Source organism: Arvicola amphibius, chromosome 4 (genome assembly GCF_903992535.2).
Source record: "Arvicola amphibius chromosome 4, mArvAmp1.2, whole genome shotgun sequence".
Classification (NCBI taxonomy): Eukaryota; Metazoa; Chordata; class Mammalia; order Rodentia; family Cricetidae; genus Arvicola; species Arvicola amphibius.
In genome coordinates this window covers 64,891,007-64,914,260 of record NC_052050.1, presented here as the reverse complement: position 1 = coordinate 64,914,260, position 23,254 = coordinate 64,891,007, and the positions used below count along the sequence as shown (strand labels likewise).

The 23,254-nt window shown below is 44.7% G+C and overlaps 1 protein-coding gene across 1 annotated transcript; it reads right to left on the bottom strand.

Annotated features, from left to right (window-relative positions):
- Nucleotides 1–1,169: 1,169 nt before the first annotated feature.
- Nucleotides 1,170–15,029, bottom strand: Nmur2 (neuromedin U receptor 2). Its single transcript, XM_038329060.1, is given in 5 exon segments — nucleotides 1,170–1,195; nucleotides 1,198–1,443; nucleotides 3,537–3,662; nucleotides 6,095–6,179; nucleotides 14,328–15,029. Coding segments are annotated over 5 exon segments (1,185 nt in total).
- Nucleotides 15,030–23,254: the final 8,225 nt, after the last annotated feature.

The window sequence follows — 23,254 nt, the reverse complement described above, 5'->3', positions numbered from 1 at the left end:
TGTGGTGTGTGTAGGGGCATGTGGGGAGAATATGTCATGGTGCATGTTTGGAAGTCAGAAGACAGGTTGAGGAGTCACTTTTCTTCCTTAACCATGTGAATTCCAGGTATGGAACTTAGGTCCCAAGACTTGGTGGTAAGAGCCTTTACCCACTAACCATGTCTCTCCGTGTTAAGAAGGAAATAAGTCTGCAGCCAAGCCAAGTAGAGAATGCGGGGCATTTGCCTGTTTTGACAACACGTCTTGTGGACTCTGGAAACATAGATGTGAGAGGGAACACAACACTCGGTCCATTGCTGTTTTCTGCGCTAATGTTAATGAATGGCATCCAAAAATAGTCTTTCGACTCTAGGTTAATTATAAAATGCTGATGCTGCTTCCATTGGTTTAATTATCAGGGTTTTGCTCATTATTTTTTTTTGTTCCTGGGAACTCCAGGTTTTAAAAACAAAAATCTAGTTAACTGAGTTAACCAGGACTCTAAGTAGTCCTTAATTACAGCTTTACCAGTGTTTGGTCTAAAAACAAGTCACACACATTGCATCAGGCTGGCAAAGTGCCAGCTTATTAATAGCTCTCAACCTGCTCCCGGGCCAGCTCTCCAGGGGATAAAAATGATTCAGCCCTGACTTGGGGAGCTTGCTAATTCCTGTAGCCTAAATATTTCTCCTATGACTGATTTCAAGCCATTGCTCATTCGACAACAAGCTTGCAAAAGTCCTAACTATTGGAGGGGGAAGTTTTTTGTGAGCAGTTCTGAGCCAGTCACTGGCTCACTCCAGTAGCTCCTTATGAGTCCTGGGCTTTGGAGGCTGAGCTAACTGGGCCGCGCTGCTCAGCATCTCTGCCATGCTTCGCTCCGTTAGACTCAACCATTATGAGAGCGTCTTTAAGTAAGACTCACATGGGGCATCGCAATCACAGTTTTGAAAACTCGCAGTACAGAAAGATGGAGTGTCTAAATCAGCAATGTCTGCACGGTGACCTAGAACGAAGTCCATACTTTTACGTCAACAAAGTCACGAGTATGTGGGATCTAAGAGTCTTGTCTTCCTAATGCCGCACAGGAGGCACAGGTGACAGGATGTCCCTCCTTGCTGTGCTGGGGTTTAGAGGGGTGTCAATCCACAGAATCCAGGCCTTCTGACGTGGTCTTCTGACCACTCCCTTCATGGTACCTGTCCAGCACAGGGGTTGTGGAGATCTGTGAGTTGTAGGTGGATGATTGACAGGGGAACTGGGGGCCTGTGTCCTCTGTCAACTCCACAAGGTGGCATTCTGTCAAGAAGATGATCTTCTGGGCTGGAGGTCCTGATGGGAGATCCTGGGAACGACACCACTTGCAGGAAGAAGAGACGACATTCCGGAAGGCCGCCCGGAAGCGTCTTGACAAGAGGTTGTAGATAATGGGGTTGACGGCTGAGCTCAGGTAGAAGAAGACACCTGCAAATGACGGATTGAAGAAGACATGACAGCAAGGGAGGACAGAGCGTACATATTTAGCAAAGGCCTGGGAACCCTGGGATTGCCTCTCCTGGAAGCAGTGGGGTATACAGGACACACTCGAGAATTGAACACAGAACCATGAAAGAGCCACAGCTTTCCCAAGGAGCTGGATAGTGCCCCAATAAGAGATGCTCAAGTATCAGAGAAAGGAGGTTTGCTTCTTCATTGGATTCTCAGTTAGAGCTATTATTTGAGGCCACAGTGGTGAAGCTGGGTAAATCAGTCAGCACATGGTCCCTGTTGAGATTCCTCATTCGACTGAAAACCTCTCATAGTGAGATCACCCCTCCCCCCACCATGTCCCTTCTCTACCCACGCCTGCTTCCCTTGATAGCTCTTCCACTGAGTAATTATATATTACCATTAATTTTGTCCACCAGGCAGCTTGTATATTGCCATTTCTCTGCTTGTTATACATACATTCTCTTCAGAGATTTACTTTTCTGTGTTATGTGTGTGTGCACGTGCGCATATGAGTAGCAGTACCCACAGAGGCCAAAAGAAGGTGTCTGACCCACTGGCACTGGAGTTACAGGCATGTAAGAAACCTATATGGGGGTTGGCAACCAAAGTAGGGTTCTCTGTAAGAGCAGTACGAACTCTTAGCCACAGAGCCATCTCTCCAGCTCCCGTATACCCACTCTTATTATCATAGCCTGGTCTGTTTCTCTAAGACACCAATGGAGCTGAAGGGAGGTTAGGACCGCGGCTCTTCTTTGTTCTGTGCCCTTAGATAAACACGGCACTTTAATTCCTTCTGGAAAATAGGGGCAGGATATTCTGGTGAAAGCTGTGTATTGTCAAATAGCATCCTCCAAGCAAGATACCGTCATGGCCATGGCCCTCTAGAATTGTCAACTGCCATCACCCATTGGAGACTACCCAAGAGTGTCCCTGTTAACTTCCCATTACAGGGGAAGGGCTTGCCTGCCTTTCCTCAAAGATTTAGACAGTTAACAGTTGTTTGGGGAGAGGCTTAAGAGGCTGTGCTCCTTCCAAGGGTTTATAGACAGTTATCCATTGCTGAGAGATGTATTTTTTCAGTGATATAGCTGCCCATAAATTGCTCTCATTCCTGTTAGTAACCCCAGTGACTCATTGGTTTAACAAACTGTACTTGGATGGAATCCCTTCTTTGTATCTATGGTTGGTGCCCTCTCTGGGACAGAAGACATGTCTGTTCATTTGGACATGGATCAAATGCTTACTATGGCATTCTGGGAACCTCAAAGCACATTGAAAGGCAGGGGATTTAGACTTTTTTCCCTCCAAGTACTTGGAAGAATGTAGCGGAGTCAGGACCCCAGGCAAAGCTAGTAACAGGGATACACAATGCCATCTCCTAGGAGCGTGTATGACATCAACAGTCAGGCTACAGCAGTTACTCTATTCTAAAAGACAACTGTGGTCAGAAGTCACTCAGTGGAGGTGAATGACACCAGCTGTACCTTGACATGGATAGTTGATGAAGGAAAAGAACGTGTATTTGGGTACAAATGTTCTGAGGGAGAACTGGTGGCTTTATCCAGTATGGTCTTTCTCTCCCCTCCTTCTCTTTCTCTCTCCATCCTTCCTTCTTGCCTGAGCTGTTGCGTGTCAGCCTCTAACCTTTACCCTCTGACTATGTCCTTGAGAGTCCCCAGAAAGAGCCAGTGACAACAGAAGCAGGCGGGCAGAAGTACCCTGAATCCAAGAGAAAAAAACCTTGAACTTGACATTCAATGGCTTGGACTTGAGTCCCATTTTCACTCGTCTTACAGCTTTGTACCTTTGGGGAAAGCATTTCTTCTTGTGTGTTTTTTTGCTGTCATATTGATGATTGTGGGTCACTCTCCTGCCATAGTTATCACACGCACATGTAGAGTTGGGGTTTTTCCTCAAAACATTTTTAATCCCTGAATACAATCAGCTCCCACTGTTCCCATAACAGAAGTCCGGGTCTCTGTGAGCTGCTTGTATGGTGATGCCTCAGGGCAGAGCCAAGGAAAAGCTACAGAACCCTTATGTCCCTGAGCCCACCAAGTCTTTACCTGATACCACGTGGATGAGATTGAACACAGCAGCCAGGGACTCGGTCCACTCCTCCACAAAGCTGAAGAAGAGCCGGTCCACGTGGAAGGGGGTCCAGCAGATAGCAAACACGAGGACCAGGACAACTGGAAAAGGAAGTGGGAGACAAGATGACGGAGTAGGCCAGGGAGGGATGTGATGCTCCTTCCTAGCAGCTTCCTTAAGATGACGGAGTAGGCCAGGGAGGGATGTGATGCTCCTTCCTAGCTGCTTCCTTCTTTCATCAGGGTTCCCTGACACCTTGGCTGAGTGCTGACTGCTACAGGCAGATAAACTCCCAGAGATAAAGAATAGTCAAACATAAGAATTAACCATATGGCTCTGGGGTCAGTTTTCTATACAACTGCCTACATATTCTTTTAAAGTTTATTTTTTTACATTTGGCAGCAAGTGCCTTTTCCCTCTGAGCCATCTCACTGGTCCCAGGATTGATTGATTGATTGACTGATTCTTTTTCTTAAAAAATATTTATTTTTACTTATACATAAGTGTGTTGTTTGTGTACCACATGTCTGCAGTGCCTGTGGAAGCCAGAAGAGAGCCTTATAGGAGGTTGTGAGCTGCCCAATGTAGGTGCTGAGAGTCAAACGTGAATCCTCTGCAAGAATATCAAAGGCTCTTAATCACTGAGACATCTCCTTAAGATTTCTTGTATGTTTCTCCTTAGAATATTTCAAATAGAACTGAGTATTTTTCAAAGTTCCAAAACCTCTTGACTGTGGAAATCAAAGCATGCTCTCAGCATACGTTTAGAGACTTATACATGATTAGATCAGGTTGTTTTAGGAATAACTCAACAGTTAAATTCACAGGTTTTCAGCGAGTTCTTAGGGTTTGGATTCTAACAGCTGCCCAGAACCTCATGCCTCAAAGGCATGGTCCCCAGTAGATGATGCTGTCTGGGGTGGGTGGAAACTTGAAGACTCTAGATGGAAGAGGCAGGCGTTTGCTATGCCTTGAGGGGAGGCCGGGGGCTTCTCCTTTCCTTTCTGTTTGCACACTGTGAGGTAAGCAGCTTTGCTCCACCACAGGCCCTATTATGATGTTCTGCCTCATCATAGGCCTAAAGCTGAAGGGGCAAGTGATCAAAAGCTCCAAAAAGACAGGATGGCAGCTATCCACCCCTGAATAAACTCCTCCCTCCCTCCCTCCCTCCCTCCCTCCCTCCCTCCCTCCCTCCCTCCCTCCATCTGTCTCTCATATAGCAGTGATATTCTGCCTCATAATAGGCCCAAAGTACTTGTTCCAAGATAAATCTTTCCTTTATTATGTATGTATCATGTGTCTTTGTGTGTGTGTGTGTGTGTGTGTGTGTGTGTGTGTGCACGTGTGCACAAGAGAGAGAGAGAAAGAGCAACTTTAAGTGTCAAATCCTCAGGAGGCCAGCAACTTGTGGGTTTTGTTCACAGAGGGCACAGCCTCTATGTTCTGTGTGCACATTAACTCGGGGATTCTTTTCTTTCTGAATTTAGATGGTGATTTAAAAAGTTTATGTTCCACACGCCTCCTCAGTGTCTCTCCTAGAAGACTGGGGTTGCTTCGCTTAGTGTTTTTTATTTTCATTTTTCCACTTGTGTGTGTGTGTGTGTGTGTGTGTGTGTGTGTGTGTGTAGACCCAAGGTTGAGTGAGGAGTCTTCCTCACTCACTCTCATCTACCTTATTCACTGAGGCAGGATCTCACAGTGAAACCCTGAGCGCACTGATACAGTCAGTCTCCATAGCCAACTTGCTCTCTGCTGTCTTAAGAGCAGAATTATAAGAGGGTAGTCACTCCCAGCAGCATTTATGTGGGCTCTGGGGACTGGACCCCCAGTGCTCATCCTTTCATGGCAAGGGTTTAACTTCTGATCAACCTCCCCAGCCCATAGGTTCACCGACTTGTCAAGCATCCTTTTGGGAGAGGCTTGTCAGTACCTGGATTTTTAAAAATAGTTTGTCTCTTGCAAGAATGTGTATTTTCCAATAAAAAAAACTATTTTTACGGTTTTGTTTTTAAACAGGATGATGTTTTGATGCAAGGCTATACAATGTCCTAGGTGGAATGATTTACTCAGAAGAATTCATGGCTAGTTGTTCTTTATCTGGAATTAAAAGGATTCACTGAGTCTACATGGCCATTGGGAGGTCACAATCCCCTGAAGCGAGTTATAAAACATTGTGTGTGTAAAGATTTGCGAGTGCATGCAGGATCCACCGTGACCTGTACCTCATGTCTGAAGAATGCTGGAAAACACAACCAGGTTCAGAACCCACCCCCACTGCATCTTACAGAGAGAGCCGTGCTCAGGCTCGGCGTGCCAGCGTGATTTATTTCATAGCACTTGGAAGGCATCTCGGCAACTGTAACCTAGCACAGGGTTTTGAACGCTCAAAGCCAAAGATGAAACAAAGCAGGCAAGTCAAAGAACCTTCTGGAAACCAAGAAGAGCATCTTGGCTAGCACATCAGTGCCAAACACAAGTCTTTCGCTCTTCTAAACAAAAGTAAACAAACACTGAAAGAAAGCAAGCAGCTTACACAGCATCTTGGTGACTGATTTTCTGGAGGGTCTGTGAATGCTCACAGTCAGTTTGTCTGCCTCAAGGGATTCGTCTCTCTTCAGCTGAAAGAGAAGTGGAGAGGTGGTTAGGAAGAGAAGACTTTGGAGGTATACCAAAAGCACTTAAAGAAATGTTTTTAAACTTTTAAATACTTCACTGGGGGGCAGAATTCAGTCTAGGTCCTCTGACTCAACTGGACAGGGCTAGGGGCAAGATACAGAAAAACCAAGTTTTTAATAAGCACTTGTATGCAGCTCTAGTTCTGTAGTGTGTTAACAGATATTATACACACACACACACACACACACACACACACGGCCAAGATGGTTAATCCTGAAGTGAACAATACCAATAAAACACTAGCGAGGCCCTTCCTGTCACTTAATTTCTTTCATTTTTGTTAGACACATCATTAGAGTCAAGACTCTGTTCCACGTGATAGGAAATTCCAGAAAACAAAATACTATGATCTCATGACTGTTAGGCTATCTGTTGTGTGTCTTAGTCACTGCTCTATTGCTGTAAAGAAGCACCATGACTAAGGCAATGCTTATAATTAAGGACTTATAAAAGCAGGCATTTAACTGGAGGCTTGCTTACAGTTTCAGTCCATGATCATCCTAATGGGAAATATAGCAGCAAGCAGGAAGGCAGGGTACTGGAGTAGTAGCTGAGAGCTTTGCATCCTGATCCAAAGGCAGTAGGCAAAGAGAAAGAGAGACACTGGGCCTGGTGTGGGCATTTGAAACCTCAGAGAACAAACCTCCCAAACCTTCCAAACAGTTCATTAACTGTGGACTAGGCATGCAAATATATAGGCATATAGGGGACATTCTCATTCAAGCCACTATGTTGTGTGACTCTTGGCATCTTGAATGTGCTCATGAGCAGCAATGTGGATCTTCCAGGGCTTGATGCATCCCTTTCCCCACTGTCCACACTGGTATCTCACAAGCTTCCCTTAGTTGAAAAAGAGCCACATTTCTTTGAATAATACATTCCCAGCCCTTTTCGGCAGATTCCCTGACACTGTCCTGACAAGCATAATTTAGGACATGCTGATTGTCCAATTCTACTGATAAAACTGCATATCCTTCAGAATTTTAAGCACTGACATATATTTATCCTAATTGGATTATAGTGTGATCCTTGTAGTAATGTAAGTTTGGAATGTCAGCATGACCTGACAGGCCATCTCTACTAGCCTATTTCAGACCCACCTACTCCTGAAGATGCAGCAGCTCCAGCCTACTGTTCTCCTATTCCTCCAAGGTCCACAAGCACCAGAGAGCTATCCATCTGGTGGTGGAATCTTTCTCTGTTAGATCTGCTTTCTGTCTGTGTGGATGTTGTACCAAAAGACAGAAATTCTGATGACCTGAGACCAATCCACACCTAGAAGTCCAGAGTCTGTTAATTCTCTGGCATTCCCCTCTTATTCTCTCACCAGCAGCACCCCAAGTCTCTCTCAGGCTGTTTATTCCTTCTCTATGCTGGCTTAGTAGTTTGGTTGGCGTTTTAGTCACTTTTCCTGTTGCTATAACAAAATGCCTAACAACAACAACAAAAAAAAAACAGCTTATGGGAGGAAGGGTTAGTTTGACACACAGTTTGAGGGAAGTCCATTAGGGAGAGGGAGAAGAGGTCACAGAGGCAGGGGCATGAAGCAGATGGTCACATTGCATCCTAGTCAGGAAACAGAGGGAGACCAATATTGTGCTAGATTCCCTTTCTCTTGCATCCTTTTTGCATTCAGTCTGGGACCCCCACATATGGGCTGATGCTACCATCATCCAGGGTGGGTATTCCTCCCTCAGTTATCCCTCTCTGGAAATGTCCTCAGAAAAATGCCCAGAGGTGTGTCTCCTAGGTGATTCCAAATCCAAACAAGATGACAGGGAAGATTAAGCCGAGTTAGTCCCAACTCCAGTTCCTGGTCCTGTCACCAAATAACCTAGCAGACCAGACTGTCCCATTCCCTAGTTCCAATAGTTGGGTAACTGGAGCCAATGGGGTTTCACATATTTGCTTCTGTCCTCCTGAGAACGGAAGGAACCCCTTCTTCACTGCTTCTGAGGTGGGAATTACAATGGTCTCTTGTGTGGCACCGTGAGAAAAGTACTCACAGCACTATAGTGTGCAGGTTTTAAGGTCCCTAGAAACCAGAAAAGAGGCTGGGTATGTGACAGCCTCATGTATTTTCCTGAACAAACTTTCACTGAGAGCTATGCCTGTTTTGTGGAATTCATGTCTAAGCCTCCCTTCATGTGCCAACAGTCAAGCTGAGATTCCTTCACTGGTGATGACATGGGTCCTGATGGATCAACTGAGATCATCCAGTGAAAGGAAAATTGAATTGTTCTATACAGTCTCAGGCTCCATTAGAACTAACCCACTGAATTATATGGAGATGTTTTTAAGTAAATGAAAAATGAGTGGAATTGCGTGTGATGATGAACCATGAGCAATCTTCCTGGGATGCAAGTTATCATTAGAAAGTCTTCTCAAGGATGGACAACTTGAAGAATGGTCCATTAATCCATATCCTATGTCTCTATAATAATGCACACTCCTTAAAATCAAGCAGCCCACAGGAATATGTGGGCCCCAGGCACCTACCTGTGTGGTAACTTAGTCTACCTGTCTTTTGGACTTAATAGTGCTCTCTACATAAAATCTATATTTTTAGAAAGTGAGGTGTTAAAAGTCGTTTGAGATTTGATATTTTAGGGTCACCTGGAACCTTAGAAAAACTGAGGGAATCCTGCACTGGTGTAAAAATGAATGGGGGTTGCATGAAGATGATAAATTGTTCCTTATATGGTAAGAATGCCAGAGCAAGATATGAGGTACTCAGCGAGCGTTAAACTATTGCTCTTCTGCTGGTTCTCATTATTGTTCCACATCTCAAAGACATGATATGGGTTGAAATACCCAAGGACAGCTATTTGTCTTTATGAATCTCCTTATGCAGATTATTGAATCTCTTCTGGTAAAAATGTCCATCTTCTAACTCAGGTGTGTTGTGTCTGACAGATGTTAGCCTTCACTTCAGCCATAAACCTGACAAAAACCTGGAGTCACCTGGGAAGGGGGAATAAATACATGATATAGGTGGGTCTTCTGTTTTGTGTTGATTTTATTGGTTAAATAAAAAAACTGCTTTGGCCCTTTGATAGGACAGAAAATTAGGTAGGCAGATTAAACAGAACTGGATGCTGGGTAGAAGGCAGTGGGTAGAAGGCAGTGAGACAGATGCCATAGCTCTCCTCTCTGAGATGGACACAGGTTAGAATCTTCTCGGTAAGCCACCACCTCGTGGTGCTACACACATTAATAGAAATGGGTTAATCAAGATGTGAGAGTTAGCCAGTAAGAGGCTAGAGCTAATGGGCCAAGCAATGCTTAAATGAATACAATTTGTGTGTTGTTATTTTGGGTGTAAAGTTAGCCGTGCGGGAGCCAGGAGGGAATGCAGCCCGCTGCTCCTTCTACAAATACAGAGACCCACAACCAGACATTATTCAGTGAGAAAGAGAGAGACCTTGGAACATGCACCTGTAAACGGGATACCACCATCAAATTCCTCCCCTCAACACTCAGCACACACTGTGGAAGAGGAGGCAAAGTGAGGGGATGGAAGACACCAGGAGAATAAGGCCCTCTGAATCGACTGCGCAAAGCTCATGTGAACTCAGAGCCTGAAACAACAAGCATAGGGCCTACCTGGGGTTGTACCAGGTCCTGTGTGTGTGTGTAGCCTTCATTTTAGTTTTGTATGAAACTGCTAAGTATGTGAACAAATGGCCTCTGAATTTTGTGTCTTCTCTTGGGCTTTTTTCCTTCTGTTGGTTTGCCTTGTCCAACTTCAATGTGATAGTTTTTGCTTATCTTATGTTTTTTTTCTTGTTTTGTTATTATCTCTTTTAAAAATATTTATTTATTTATTTATTAAGTATACAATATTCTGTCTGTGTGTATTTCTGCAGGCCAGAAGAGGGCACCAGACCTCATTACAGATGGTTGTGAGCCACCATGTGGTTGCCGAGAATTGAACTCAGAACCTTTGGAAGAGCAGGCAATGCTCTTAACCACTGAGTCATCTCTCCAGCCCCTTGTTATTATCTCTTATAAGCCTGTTCTTTTTTAATGAGAGACAGATAAGGAGTGGACTGGGATGGGAGAGGAGGTGGAGAGGAGCTGGAAGGAGTAAAGGGAGGGGAAATTGTAATCATGATATATTGTATGAGAAAAGGATCTATTTTTTAGTAAAGGGGAAAATAATAATAAATGATTTTTTTTTTTTGGTTTTTTCGAGACAGGGTTTCCCTGTAGTTTCTAGAGCCTGTCCTGGAACTAGCTCTTGTAGACCAGGCTGGCCTCGAACTCAGAGATCCACCTGCCTCTGCCTCCCGAGTGCTGGGATTAAAGGCGTGCGCCACCACCGCCCGGCAATAAATGATTTTAATTCTGGTTCTAAAATTGTGGTCATTGTAAGAGAGAGTTTTTTTGTTGTTCCATAATTGTTTTTTAACAAATAGTATATTGAAAGGTTGGTCACTTCATGGCTGAATTTCATAGCTCTTGGAGGAAGTCTGTATTCCTGCAAGACATTTCTTTAAATCAAACACAAGCAATCATTCCAGATAATTCTTTTTATGAACTAGCGTCCTGGCCATTGTAGTTAGTACCCAAAGAAAACCACTTATCAATTACCTCTCACCTTGATGTATCTTCAGGTTATAATGTCACAACCAGCCAACTTAAGGAAGAGGTGGACTGAATATATGCATAGTGAAGTGTCCGTCAGGGTTCACAATGTCTGACACACAGAGTCTAAGACATTTGTCCAGTTAATGTTAAATGATGCTTTCATATTAAATGCTTCCATTTCACTTCAGGTGCTCGGCATGATACTCAGTCATCAATGGTGTGAACTCTGCCGTCAGACCCAAGGAGGAATGAGACACTGTTGTCACTCTATGGGATGATCCAAGGCTCAGAAGCTTAGAAACTTACCCATCTGACACCTCCAGCGATGAAACACCAAGGTGAGATTCATGGGCTGATTGCCTTTCAGGTTATTGTCTTGATGAGCTGTTCATGGTGATTGTGGTGTGTGTGCGGTGTGGTGTGGTGTATGATGTGTGTGTGTGATGTACACTTGAGTATATATGTGTGTATATGTGAGTATAGGTGTAGATACACATTGTCCTGATCTATACTTAGTTGTCTGTCTTTCAACTTCTCTATCAACTCATTTTTCTGATTATCCATCCATCCATCCATCCATCCATCCATCCATCCATCCATCCATCACTATCTTGCTTCTTTGCAGTCTATCAGGCATAGTTGACTTTTATGTAATTCACACATGTTCCCTCATCAACATAAAAGTCATGTGTGAGAGAGACAAGGATTAGGCTAGACTTTGCCAGTACTTCCTCCTAGACGACTGGGAAGCTACTCTTGGATCATGTACTTTCTGTCTCCATGATGATCTGAGGATCTCTGTGGAAATTCATGTACTGGAATGAGGTAGCATCGGTGAATGTTCAACGTTAGCCTTGAACACACACACAGGGCTTCTTTTGTGCTGTGCCTTCGTCAGCATTGTCTTGGCTGCCTCCTGAAGGCAACCAGACTCAATCACACCTTTAGACTTCTCAATAGACTCAATAACTCAGATAGCATTCCAACTTGGATGTCTTTAAATCTTGAAAATTCAAAGGATCTTTGAGGCAATGTTTTCAAGTCTTTTGTCTTAAATGTGGAGAAGATAAAGCTCAGTTATGAGGGAAGTAATTCAGCCTCGTCTCCTGAGTGAACTTAGTCTGGTTTGGGAGAAATGAGTAAACTTAAAGAGTCCATGTGGGATTGTAAATCGTAATCAAGGAAGTTACAGGAAGTAATGACATCTACAACAGAGGTGGGACAGTTCAGGGGGGTCTAGGAGAGCTGCAGCATGGCACTTAAAGCATAGCTGAAAGGGTGGACAAGAGTCAAAAATGCCAAGGAAGTGTGGTGGTGGGTGGCAGGAACCTTCCAACAAAAGGGTTCCAGAGGCTGTGACACCTAACCAGTGTTAACCGAGATGTCTGACAGGGTACAGACCATTGCCCCACAGCAGACCAGAGCTTGCTTCTGCCAGCCGCTGACATAGGGCTGTTTAAATTCTCAGAACGACAAATCAGCCATTGTCCTTTCTTGGTGCCCTCTGGTCCACTCACTGCTACGTCATCTTTTCTGGCACAGGATGTCATCAGTTGCATTACTCACACAACGCAGGGTGGCTGTTCTCTGAGCTGCCCCAGTTTGGGACACAGACACTGTGGATTCACAAGACTGGAACACAATGAAACTCGGGCAAAACTCTATGTTTGTTGTTCAACTTAGGCATGTCCCCCAAACTCACACGAGACAAATGATTGTTTAGCACTGAACAAGATGCTATTGTTACAAAAGGCGAGAAGGTTTTAGGGGATGTGTGATATTTAGAAATGTATGAAAGTCTTTTCCCCTGGGTTAGATACACAGGACATTCTGGAACTGTGGCCTGAGCAGGTCTAGCATGACATATATGTTGGGGGAATATACCACTACTCTCTGGTTAGATTCATTCCGGTGCCTATATGTCTATGACACTGAAATTAAGCTCTTCTTACTCAAGCATGGCCATTCATTTTGGGACAGTCGGTATTCAAAGAAGATCCTTTCTTTCTTGATAAACACCTTTCTCAGAGATGGGCTGGGATGGGACCCTGCATCTGGAGTTACAGTGCCAGAGGATGGGATGGAATGTGTGTTTGTGTTTAATTCTTTCATTTATAGCTCATGTCTACCCCATAATCTCTTTGCCTTTTTTTAAAAAAAAAAAAAAAAAAAAAAAAAGAACCACAGACTGTTAGAGGCAGAAGAAGTCTTAGAAAATGATGTGATGTGACCTTTTCATTCTCCAAATGGGAAAGCAATCCCAGGAGAATTATGTGCAGCCTGCCTAAAGGCACACATCAGCAGAGCACCTGAGAATCTAAATAACGCCATAACTGTTTACTGCGCGAGCCACTTCCTTAAATGAGTAGAAAAGTATTATCGTTGTGAGGACTCACATCTAGGAATATGGGTACAGAATATAGTAGGAAGCATATAGATTCACTCCTACATGTCTCAAAAACAAATTCTCTCATCTAATTTGAAGCCAGAGAAAAGGGAAAAATGTTTATGTCCACAAGCTCAGAAAATGAACCTCTAAATGTAAGATATAGGGAAAACTGAGTGATTTCCCCAGAGACCCACATGTGTCTTAATCACGCCTTATACTGCTCTAACTTATCAGTTCTGTTTACTTTTCCACCCTTCAGACCCTACCTGCTATAAAATTGGTTTCAAGGTATATATATATATATATATATATATATATATGTGTGTGTGTGTGTGTGTGTGTGTGTGTGTGTGTGTGTGTGATATGTGATATATATGTGTGATATATATGTGATATATATAGGTGTGTATGTACAATGTATATGAAATATAAATAATATTTATATTTAGCTTGATATTTCAATCAAAGGGCAGTGTGCCACAAGGAAATACTGACCTTCACAGCTGTCTGTCTGTCCCAGACTGCTAAGCAGGGAACACTCCCAATACCCTCAGCACAAGCTGGTACAGCGAAAAACTTCAAAATAAAGTAAGGGGGCAGCGATGAGGTAGCAGATGCAGAAGGGTCCCCCTAGAATGTGACCCTCTGACCCTAGGTAACTTCCTGTGCACAGTCAAAGTGAGGCTTCTCCTCAAGACCCTGGAGGCAGATTCTCCCACGAGTGATAGTTATATTGATATCCCTAGGAAGTTCTAGCACTTTCTTAGAATCACAGGTGAACAAGCCTAGAGAGGATGATGGATACCACGTAAAGAAAGTCAACGAGTTGTGGTTTTGCTGTTTCATTTGTGGCAATTTCCCCCTGTTCAAAAGGAGACCAAACTGATTTTACCTGTGAGATGCTACATCCTGAGTACACGTGTGAACGTTACACATTAAACTATTTTATATACTTACAAACTTTTGCTTCTTAATTCCCCCACTTACAGTCATCCCCCAAGCCCACTTCTGATTTTATGTCTTTCCTCCATGCTAAGTCTTCCTTTGAACTCAAAATGGGTGAAAACAGGAGGGATGCTGCCCCAAACCAGTCACCTTGGATACTCACTCTGAGCCCCATGAGGTAGTAGAGGATGCTGATGAGGGTCATCGGGAGGACGTAGAAGAGGAATGAGGTGGCTTGGATGATGAAGTTGTACACCCACATGGGCTTGGTGACGGTGCAGGTGGCAGAGCCGGGCACGGAGGACCCGTTAGGAAAGTACTCGAACTTGATGCCATGGATGCTGGTGTTGGGCAAAGAAAAGACCACCGAGAAGCCCCAGACGAGGCTGAGGATCTTGAGGGCCCGCCGCCGCGTGCTCTCCAGCTTGGCTCGGAACGGGTGGACGATGGCCACGTAGCGTTCTATGCTAACTGTGGTGACGCTAAGAATGGAGGCAAAGCACACAGTCTCGAAGAGGGCGGTCTTGAAGTAGCAGCCCACCGGCCCCAACAGGAAGGGGTAATTGTGCCACATCTCATAGATCTCCAGAGGCATCCCAAATAGCAGGACCAGCAGGTCTGAGATGGCCAGGCTGAAGAGGTAGTAGTTGGTGGGTGTCTTCAAGGTCTGATGTCGGAGGATCACCAGGCACACCAGAAGATTGCCCGTCACCCCCACCACGAAGATCAGCGCATAGGCCACAGACACCGGGAGAGAGAGGTGGCTGCGTCGGGGTCCACAGACGTGAGCCAGGTACTCCTCTGTGCTGTTCAGGTACTTCATGAGAGGATCGTAAATCCAGGAAGCATTTTCAAGTTTTCCCATCGCTGAGGTTAAAATTCAAGGCTACAGGTGTCCCCTGATCTGAGGCTCCGTCCCAAGCTGAGCCAGAGCGGGGACAACCCTGAAAGCAGAGGCTCCTGAAGACCGGGTGAGAGTAAGAAAAGAAGAGCATCAGCCTCCAGAGAGCTCCTCTCACACAGCTAATTCCTTCTGAGGACCACCCAAGCCCCGCCCCCGGCAGGCTGCAGGCCAATGAGTGTGTTAAGCTGCACCGTGGGAGAGCCAGGCAGGTTGGCGTGAGGCTTTGTGTGTGGGGAGTCTGAGAGGAGGGACCTCCCTGTGGCTTGGAAGCAGCCAGAGAATCAGCTCACACAGAATGAGCTGGGGCCACCGGAGGAGCAAATACTCCCAGCAGGGCCAGTCTCAGAGTTGTGGGACTCTGGGAAGAAACCCAGGAAGGACTGAGGAACCTGACAGCTAAGCCAGGGTCTCCTTCTCTCTCTGACCCCTGGATGTCATATCAAAAAGTGAAAGACCAACCGATTTCTCAGATATTACTCCTTCGAATAACCATCTGGGGAAAGCCTGAGATGTGATTTGGAGGATCGCAATGACTGAAAATCAGCTTTTAGGTTTTGTCCTTTCCTAAAAATCTCTCCCAGTTCAGAAAGGAAGCGGTTTCAGGACCAGGTCATTAGAAATTAGGAAAATAGAACTTTCAGACTCCTCCTTTCCCCTGCTGTCTCTCTCCTCTTTCCTGTCTGTCCTTCCTTCTCTCTCTCTCCCTGTCTGTCTGTTTCTCTCTCTCTCTCTCTCTCTCTCTCTCACACACACACACACACACACACACACACACACACACACACAGAGAGAGAGAGAGAGAGAGAGAGAGAGAGAGAGAGAGAGGGAGAGAGAGAGAGAGAGAGAGAGAGAGAGAACAAGCAAATAAATAAATGTGGCATGTAACAAGTAAACAAGGAAGAACTTTGCTTCACTCCCAGTTTAAGAAAGTCTACAACAGTGTGCCGTGGTGGGGAAGGCATGGCTATAGAAACGTGAAGCATCTGGTCCATCGAAACATGGAGCCACAGTCAGAAAGGGTCCCTTACAGATGTGGCCAGAGATGTGTCTCCTGGCTAATTCTGAACTCAACCAAGTTGACAGTGAAGACGAACCCCCACAGTCAGTGAGCATCTCTGTTCCCTAGAGCTTTTCTTCCTGTTAGGGCTTCTGAAAATGTAACCGTAAATTAGTAAATACATGTTTCCAGATGAAAGTTGATAAATACTTTGTCAAGGAAGTCAAAGAAGATTTATTTCAGCACATGTCTTTGAGACCAAGATCAGAAAGGCTAAAGAAAGGCTATCCCCAGGAAAAAAGGGATATCAAGGGCAAAGGTCCTGAGGCAGAAACAAGTTTCAGAACAGGGAACTGACCAGTGATGAAAAGAGGGTGAACCCCTAGGTTAGTGCTGTGTAGCAGTTCCCTGAGATTAAACCTCCCATCTCCAAGACTGAACCTCCCATCTTGGATGGAAGCTCCTTAGGACCCAGGATATTCTTTTTTGGTTTTTCGAGACAGGGTTTTTCTGTAACTTTGGAAATCTGTCCTGGAACTAGCTCTTGTAGACCAGGCTGGCTTTAAACTCACAGAGATCCACCTGCCTCTGCCTCCCGAGTACTGAGATTAAAGGTGTGCGCCACCACCCCCTGGGTGGACGCAGGATATTCAAAGAGGAAGTAAAGCATTCCAAGGAAGCTCATTAAGCTCAGGAGATAAACAACTGGAAAGTTTCAGGAAGTCTCCAAAACTGACCAGATTTATACACTCCAAGAGTGCATAAACAGTTGGGGCTGATGAGAGACACTCTTAGACGAGCTGAGCTGCCTGGAAGAGGCTCAGACCAGCTTGAGCCACCCGGAAGGGACACACTCCAATCCTTTGAGCTGTCTGCAGTGTCTTTGCCTCTTGGCCCAATCCTTGCAGCGGCTGTCTGTGTCTTTGGAAACTGTTCTTGGTCTGCTCTGTATTGTCTCTGTCTGTGTCTCAGGGAGCCACTGAGGCCTCTCTTGGCTGGCTCTCTTGATGTGATCACTCTCTTGGTTCACTGTGTACAGTCACTGCCCGTGCTTCAGACTTCCTCTCTTGGTCCTCTCTGTGTAGTTGCAGCCTGTACTTTGGAGTTCCTCTGAGGTCGCTGGGAGAGGGGCAGGTAGGAGGATTTGGAGGTTGAATGGGACTTGTAGCTTATAGGGTCTGATCGATGGGCGTGGTATTGGAGCAGCTTACCTCTTGGACCTCTCTGTGTTTCAGAGTTCCTCTGAGGTCATGGGGAATAGGAGGGTTTGGGTGTCGAATGTGACTACCTGCAGGAAGCTGAGGCAGGTGGGGGAGGGACCCAGGGTTTTGCCCCACTGTGGAGGGCCTAGAGAGTGGGGTGCCCCACTGGGTGGGTGGTCACTCACCTCTTGAACCTCTCTGTGTAGTTGCAGCCTGTGTTTCAGAGTTCCTCTGAGGTCGCAGGGGATAAAGAGTTTGGGGGTAGAGTGGGACTTATAGCTTACAGGGTCCGATTGATGGGATGGGGTGTTGATGCAGCCTACCTGCAGGCAGCTTGCCTGCTGGATGGCTGGAGAAGCTGAAGCAGGTGGGGGAGGGGCTCTGAGTTTTGCCCCACTGTGGAGGGCCTATAGAGTGGGGTGTTCCGCTGTGTACGTGATCACTCACCTCTAGGTCCTGTCTGTGTAGTGGTAGCCTGTGTTTCAGAGTGACTAATTGAATTTTAAAAAGTAAATTAAAAAGGCAAATATAAAGTTGGGAGAGAGGAGTGGGTGATGATATGTTCAAAATGCACTGCATAAAATTATTAAAATTTCAAATAGCAAAAGGCAGAATTGTATTTAGTTTCCATGAGTCTCAGTTTTTCCATTTGCAAAATAAACTAGCTGCAGTGCCTCGCAGGGTTTTCGTGGAGGCTGAGTAGCTCTTGGGAAAAGTGTTCAATATCAGTCTAAGATGTGACCCCACATTAGAGGCCTTTTCTAGTAAGGACAAAGTCCTGGGTCTGATCGCTAGCACTACAAAAACATTCAGCATGAGTTATTTAAAGTTATGCAGTTTAAAGCAAAATTTAATAATAAGATATGTAATAGGATAATAATCATGAGAAATAAAAAAAATCTGAGCATGTTTACTTGGACTGAGGTCAAAAGGGGCTATTACATTTGAGGCCACCCTGGGTTACACAGTGAGTTCTAGACCTGGGCTTCACAGTGAACTTCTTTCTCAAAAAGCTAGCCAGACAGTTACAACCTGTTCACACGGTTTGTGTTTGGAGTGACTGATGTAAAGATGAAATGAGTGTGTGTATGTGTGTTTATGATATGCCTGTGCATGCTCATGCAATGTCCACCTGAGTGATTGTGGGTATGCATATGCCGCAAAGCCTGTGTGGAAGTCATAGAATAACCATGGGCGTCAATCCTCGATTTCCACCTTGTCTGAGACATGGTCTCTTGCTGTTTGCTGCTCTGTGCCCCAGGGAAGCAGGATGGACAGAGATTCTAGTGCTTTATTCTCCATCTCCACATAAGACTGCTAGAGTTACAAGCAAGTTGCCTTGTCCTTCAGACCTCTGAATTTCAATGGACTTTTGTGCAAAAGCTGCTGGAAAAGTATATGGACACGTGCCCCCCCCGCCCCCGCCCAGAGTCTAGACCTATAGTCAGCTATGCAATGATGACAAGAATGAGGGACCCAATGTCCTGGGAGGACCTGTGGTGGCTAATCTCAGTTGTCAACTTGATAAGATCTAGAATCACTGGGGAGATGTGTCTGTGGCATGCCTATGGGGATTTACCTTGACCACATTAGTTAAGGTGGGAAGTCTTGCCCACTTTGGGTGGCATCATTCCCTATATACATATATTCTTATATGGTATAAAAAGGAGGTGAGACCGATTAGAAAGATAAGAGGAGAAAGTGAACTGAGTAATCCGTATTCATTGCTCTGCTTTATTTTTCTTTTGGAAGATTTATTTATTATTTTTATGTGTGTGTGCCTGTGTGCTTTTCTGTGCGCCATGTACATGCAGGAGTCCCCTGAATCCAGAAGAGGGCATTGGATCTACTGGAAGTGGAAGTACAGGTGTTGGGAATTGAACCCAGGTCCTCTGAAATAGCAGTAAGTGCTCTTTACTGAATACTGATATAGTACACCAACGATCTCAAGCTTATACCACTGTGACCTCCCTGCCTCCATGGATGGAATTGAACTGTGAGACAAACCATTTTTACCTTAAGTTGCTTTTGTCTGGATACCTTATCGCAGGAACAGGAAAAGGAACTGAGGCAGAACCATTCATATAGAGACGGCTTGCCTGAAGGAGACTCAGCAGAGTGGATCACGGAGTCACCTCCGAGGACCTGACCATATGCTTGGCCAGTATCCAGACCTGGAGGAGAAGCTCATGTGTGCAAAGTCTTGGGGGCAACATCAGAGAGTGGGTTCCATGAGAATTTTCTAGTACTATACAAGGAAGCCTTAAAGCATTCATGTTCATCTGAGAGAAGCTGGGGCTCTTCCCACACCCCTACAGTTTAATCCCCTGTTTGTGGGAGGAATGCTGTTGGAGCAGGAATCCTGCAACTCAATGAATTATTCCTAGATCACTCAGAGAAGATTAGGAAGCGGAACAATAGGAGGGCATTGGGGACTGATGGTGCGGCCTGAGCAACAACAGCTGCTGAAGGGAGAGGAAAAACCAGTGACACAGGGCCTTAGTGGTACCTACCAACCTCACAGAAATAGCAGCAACTATACTAGTTGAGCACCTGTTCTCAGCTTATATGATATGCACTATATTGTTGAAAGTGTCTTATGTGTACCAGCTTTGTGCCCTTGGCAACAGGATCTGGGAGGTTATCTTCCCTTATCCCTGTCAGTACAAAGGGGGAACAAGAAGCACAAGAACCAACGGGACCTGGTGGATCTGTCCCTTTTTGCACAGTGTATCGGTCATTTGGGCTACGTTATGCTCTGTGATGCTTGTTCTTGATTGTCAACCTGACCACACCTGTCGCTAACTAAAACCCAAGTGGCTGGGTACACCTGTGGGGAGTTTTTCTTAAATCTTTTGAAGTAGGAAGGCCTACTTCAGATTTTTAATCTGGATTTTTTTTTTTTTTTTTTTTTTTTTTTTTTTTTTGCTTTGGGGATATCTATCTTTAATTTGGACCACGCCTTCTGTTGGCAGCCCATACAGAGGACATGGAAGAAGGAAGCTCTCTTTGCCTGTTTGCTCCTGGAAAATCCATCCATTCCTTCACTGGCATTAGAGCCTACTTCTTCAGGATTCCATTATATACTGAAGACCAATTGAGACATCCAGCATCGTGGACTGAACAATTACTGAGTTTTTGGACCTTCTATTGGTAGACAGCCATTGCTGGACTACCTGGACCAGAGCCCGAAAGTCATTCGTGTGTGTGTGTGTGTGTGTGTGTGTGTGTGTGTGTGTGTGTATGTAGATTCATTCCATCAGTTCTGTTCCTCTAGAGAATCCTGACTAATACATTGACTAATACATGCTTTCTAACAACAGTGTCCAAACATTTAGGAGATTAAGATAAACAGAGATACTGCTTGTTCATTCTACACACCTGCCAAGGATTACCTGGTATTTTCTGCTCTGTTTGTTTTCACACTCCGGTGTAGATTTCAGTCAGTGATTCCTTAGCAAAATGCTCAGAGGGAACCCTGACTCTAATACTTTGTGCTCGGAACTGACAGATGGTGATTCCATTCACATTTCCCAGGCTAGGTCAAGTTAGAAGTCATTTGTAATTTTAACAAGGGTCAGAAGATCCATGTCCCAAACTAAAATAAAACAGACAACTATGCATCCTCCTTCCTTGGGCATGCGCTATTTGCTTCACTGTCCTCCTCTCAGGCAGAATGCCGTGCTTTGCACCACTAGAGACAGCTTGAGATTTCTAGCCAGTCACAGCTCCAAGCTCATAACTGTCCTAACAGTCTCTCTAGCAGAAAAGAGCAGCATCTCTCTTAGCGGATCTATGCAGCTGTCCTCCTGTCCCATAGGCCTGTACACTTCAAAGGCAAGTCTCAGGCTGCCCCCTGCAGAGTCCCGGCCTTTTCTGTTGTCTCTCATTGTCAATACCAGGCTTCTAGACTCATGTCCCATGTGCTTAGGACTCTTCCTGGGGCAACAGTCTGCTTCCGTATAGACAGAAGTCAATAGATTGACGAGATCATGATAGATTTTTCTTGTCAGTAAGATAATCAGGATTAACAGTTCCAAACTCATTGAGATTGTTGTGGACAAATGGTGACAGATAGAGAATAGTTTAATGTGACATTTGCTACACAGTAAGAATCTAATAAGTACTGTATTTCTGCAATGAAAGTGGAAAAAAGCTTATCCACTAATGGAATGGCTTGATTAAAGGCCAGTTCACTGGTACAACTGGAAATTCAACGAATAATTTGCTGTAGATGATAAATGTAATATTGCCTTTTGTTTTCCATAATATTTTAATTGAAAGTTATTTACAGTATTTATGTGTCTAATTATTTGATGTTTTAGCCAGTGTCCTATTGCTATGAAGAGACCCCATGACCACAGCATACTCTTTTAATTGACGGCATTTAATTGGGACTGGCTATAGTTTCAGAGGTTTAGTCCATTATCAGCATGGTAGAAGCATGGCAGCACACAGACAGACAAGGTGCTGGAGAAGGTGCTGAGAATTCTACTTTAGGATCCCCAGGAAGCAGGAAGAAGAGAACCACTGGGCATGGCTTGAGCACTTGAAGTCCCATCCCCAGTGACATACTTCTTCCAACAAGGCCACACCTACTCTAACAAGACCACATTTCATAATACTTGTCAAATAGCACCGTTCCCTATTGACTAAGCATTCAAACGTATGTCCCTATGTGGCCTTTCTTACTCAAACCACCATGTTCCACTCCCTGGCCCCCATAGGCTTGTAGACATATCATAATGCAAAAAATGAATTTAGTATAACTTCAGAAATCCCCATAGTTTTTAACAGTCTCAACACTGTTTAAAAATCTAAAGTTCAAAGTCTCTTCTGATACTCAAGGTAATCTCTTAACTGTAACCCACTGTAAAATCAAAATTAAAAAAGTGGATCTTATACTTCCAGCATATACCAGGATGGAATACACATTATCATCCCAAAAGGCAGGAAAGGGATCATAGCAAGAAAATGCTGGACCACAGCAAGACCAAAAACCATCAGGGCAAACTCCAAACTCTGTATCTCTATGCTTGATGTCAAAATGCTCTTCAGATCTCCAACTCCTTTCAACTTTGTTGACTGATATACTTCTTTCTCTTGGACTGGTTCCATACCTGTTCTGCAGCTTTCCACGGAGGGTATCCCAGTTTCTAACATCTCCAACATCTTGGGGTCTCCAAGACAATTCAGGCTTTATAGTCACACCTTTATACAATGGCCTCTCTGGGCCCCTATTCAGGGGTATCACCCCCCACACACCTAACAAGCAAGCAAGTAAATGTGACATTTAAAAAGTGGCTTTCCTTAGTTGTGTGTGTGTGGGGGGGGGGGGCGGGGGTAAATTCCATAACCCTCTTCTTGTATCTTTGACTCTAAAGCCAGAATCATGTGGTCAAAGCAGCCAAGTTCTGCTGCTTGCTGGGGCTAGAACATGGCCCCCTCATTCAATTACATCTGTATCAGCTTTCACTTTTTAATAGTTTCCTTCACTGGTTAAGCCTTTCTTTAATTGCTTTTCGCAAGTTGGAAGCCTAGCTGGGTGGGGTCTTGCCAAGAGGTTATCACTCCTTTTATTATATCCAAGATCAGGATTTTCTTTAATCTGTTTATTTCCTTGAGCATTGGACTTAGTTCCACTATACTCCATGGTGCCCCCTTTCTCCTCAGACTGTAAACTTTGTGCATATCAGCTTGCTCCTTTTCATTACAGACTGTATAAGACTGGCAACTAATAATCGGACAGCACAGTCACCACGAGGCCGTTTTGAAATTTCCTTTGCCAAGGCAATTAGCTAAAACTCTTCAATTTAGCCTCAAGCTGACTTATTGGACAATGTTAAAAATAGCTCTTCACCAAAATGTCACAGGAATGATTTCTAGGCCACTTACTAATATTTTTCTCCCCTAAAACCTTTTGAGCTAGGATGTCATAATCTACATTGCTCCCAGCACCACTGTCTTCCCTGTTCCTACTAGTATGG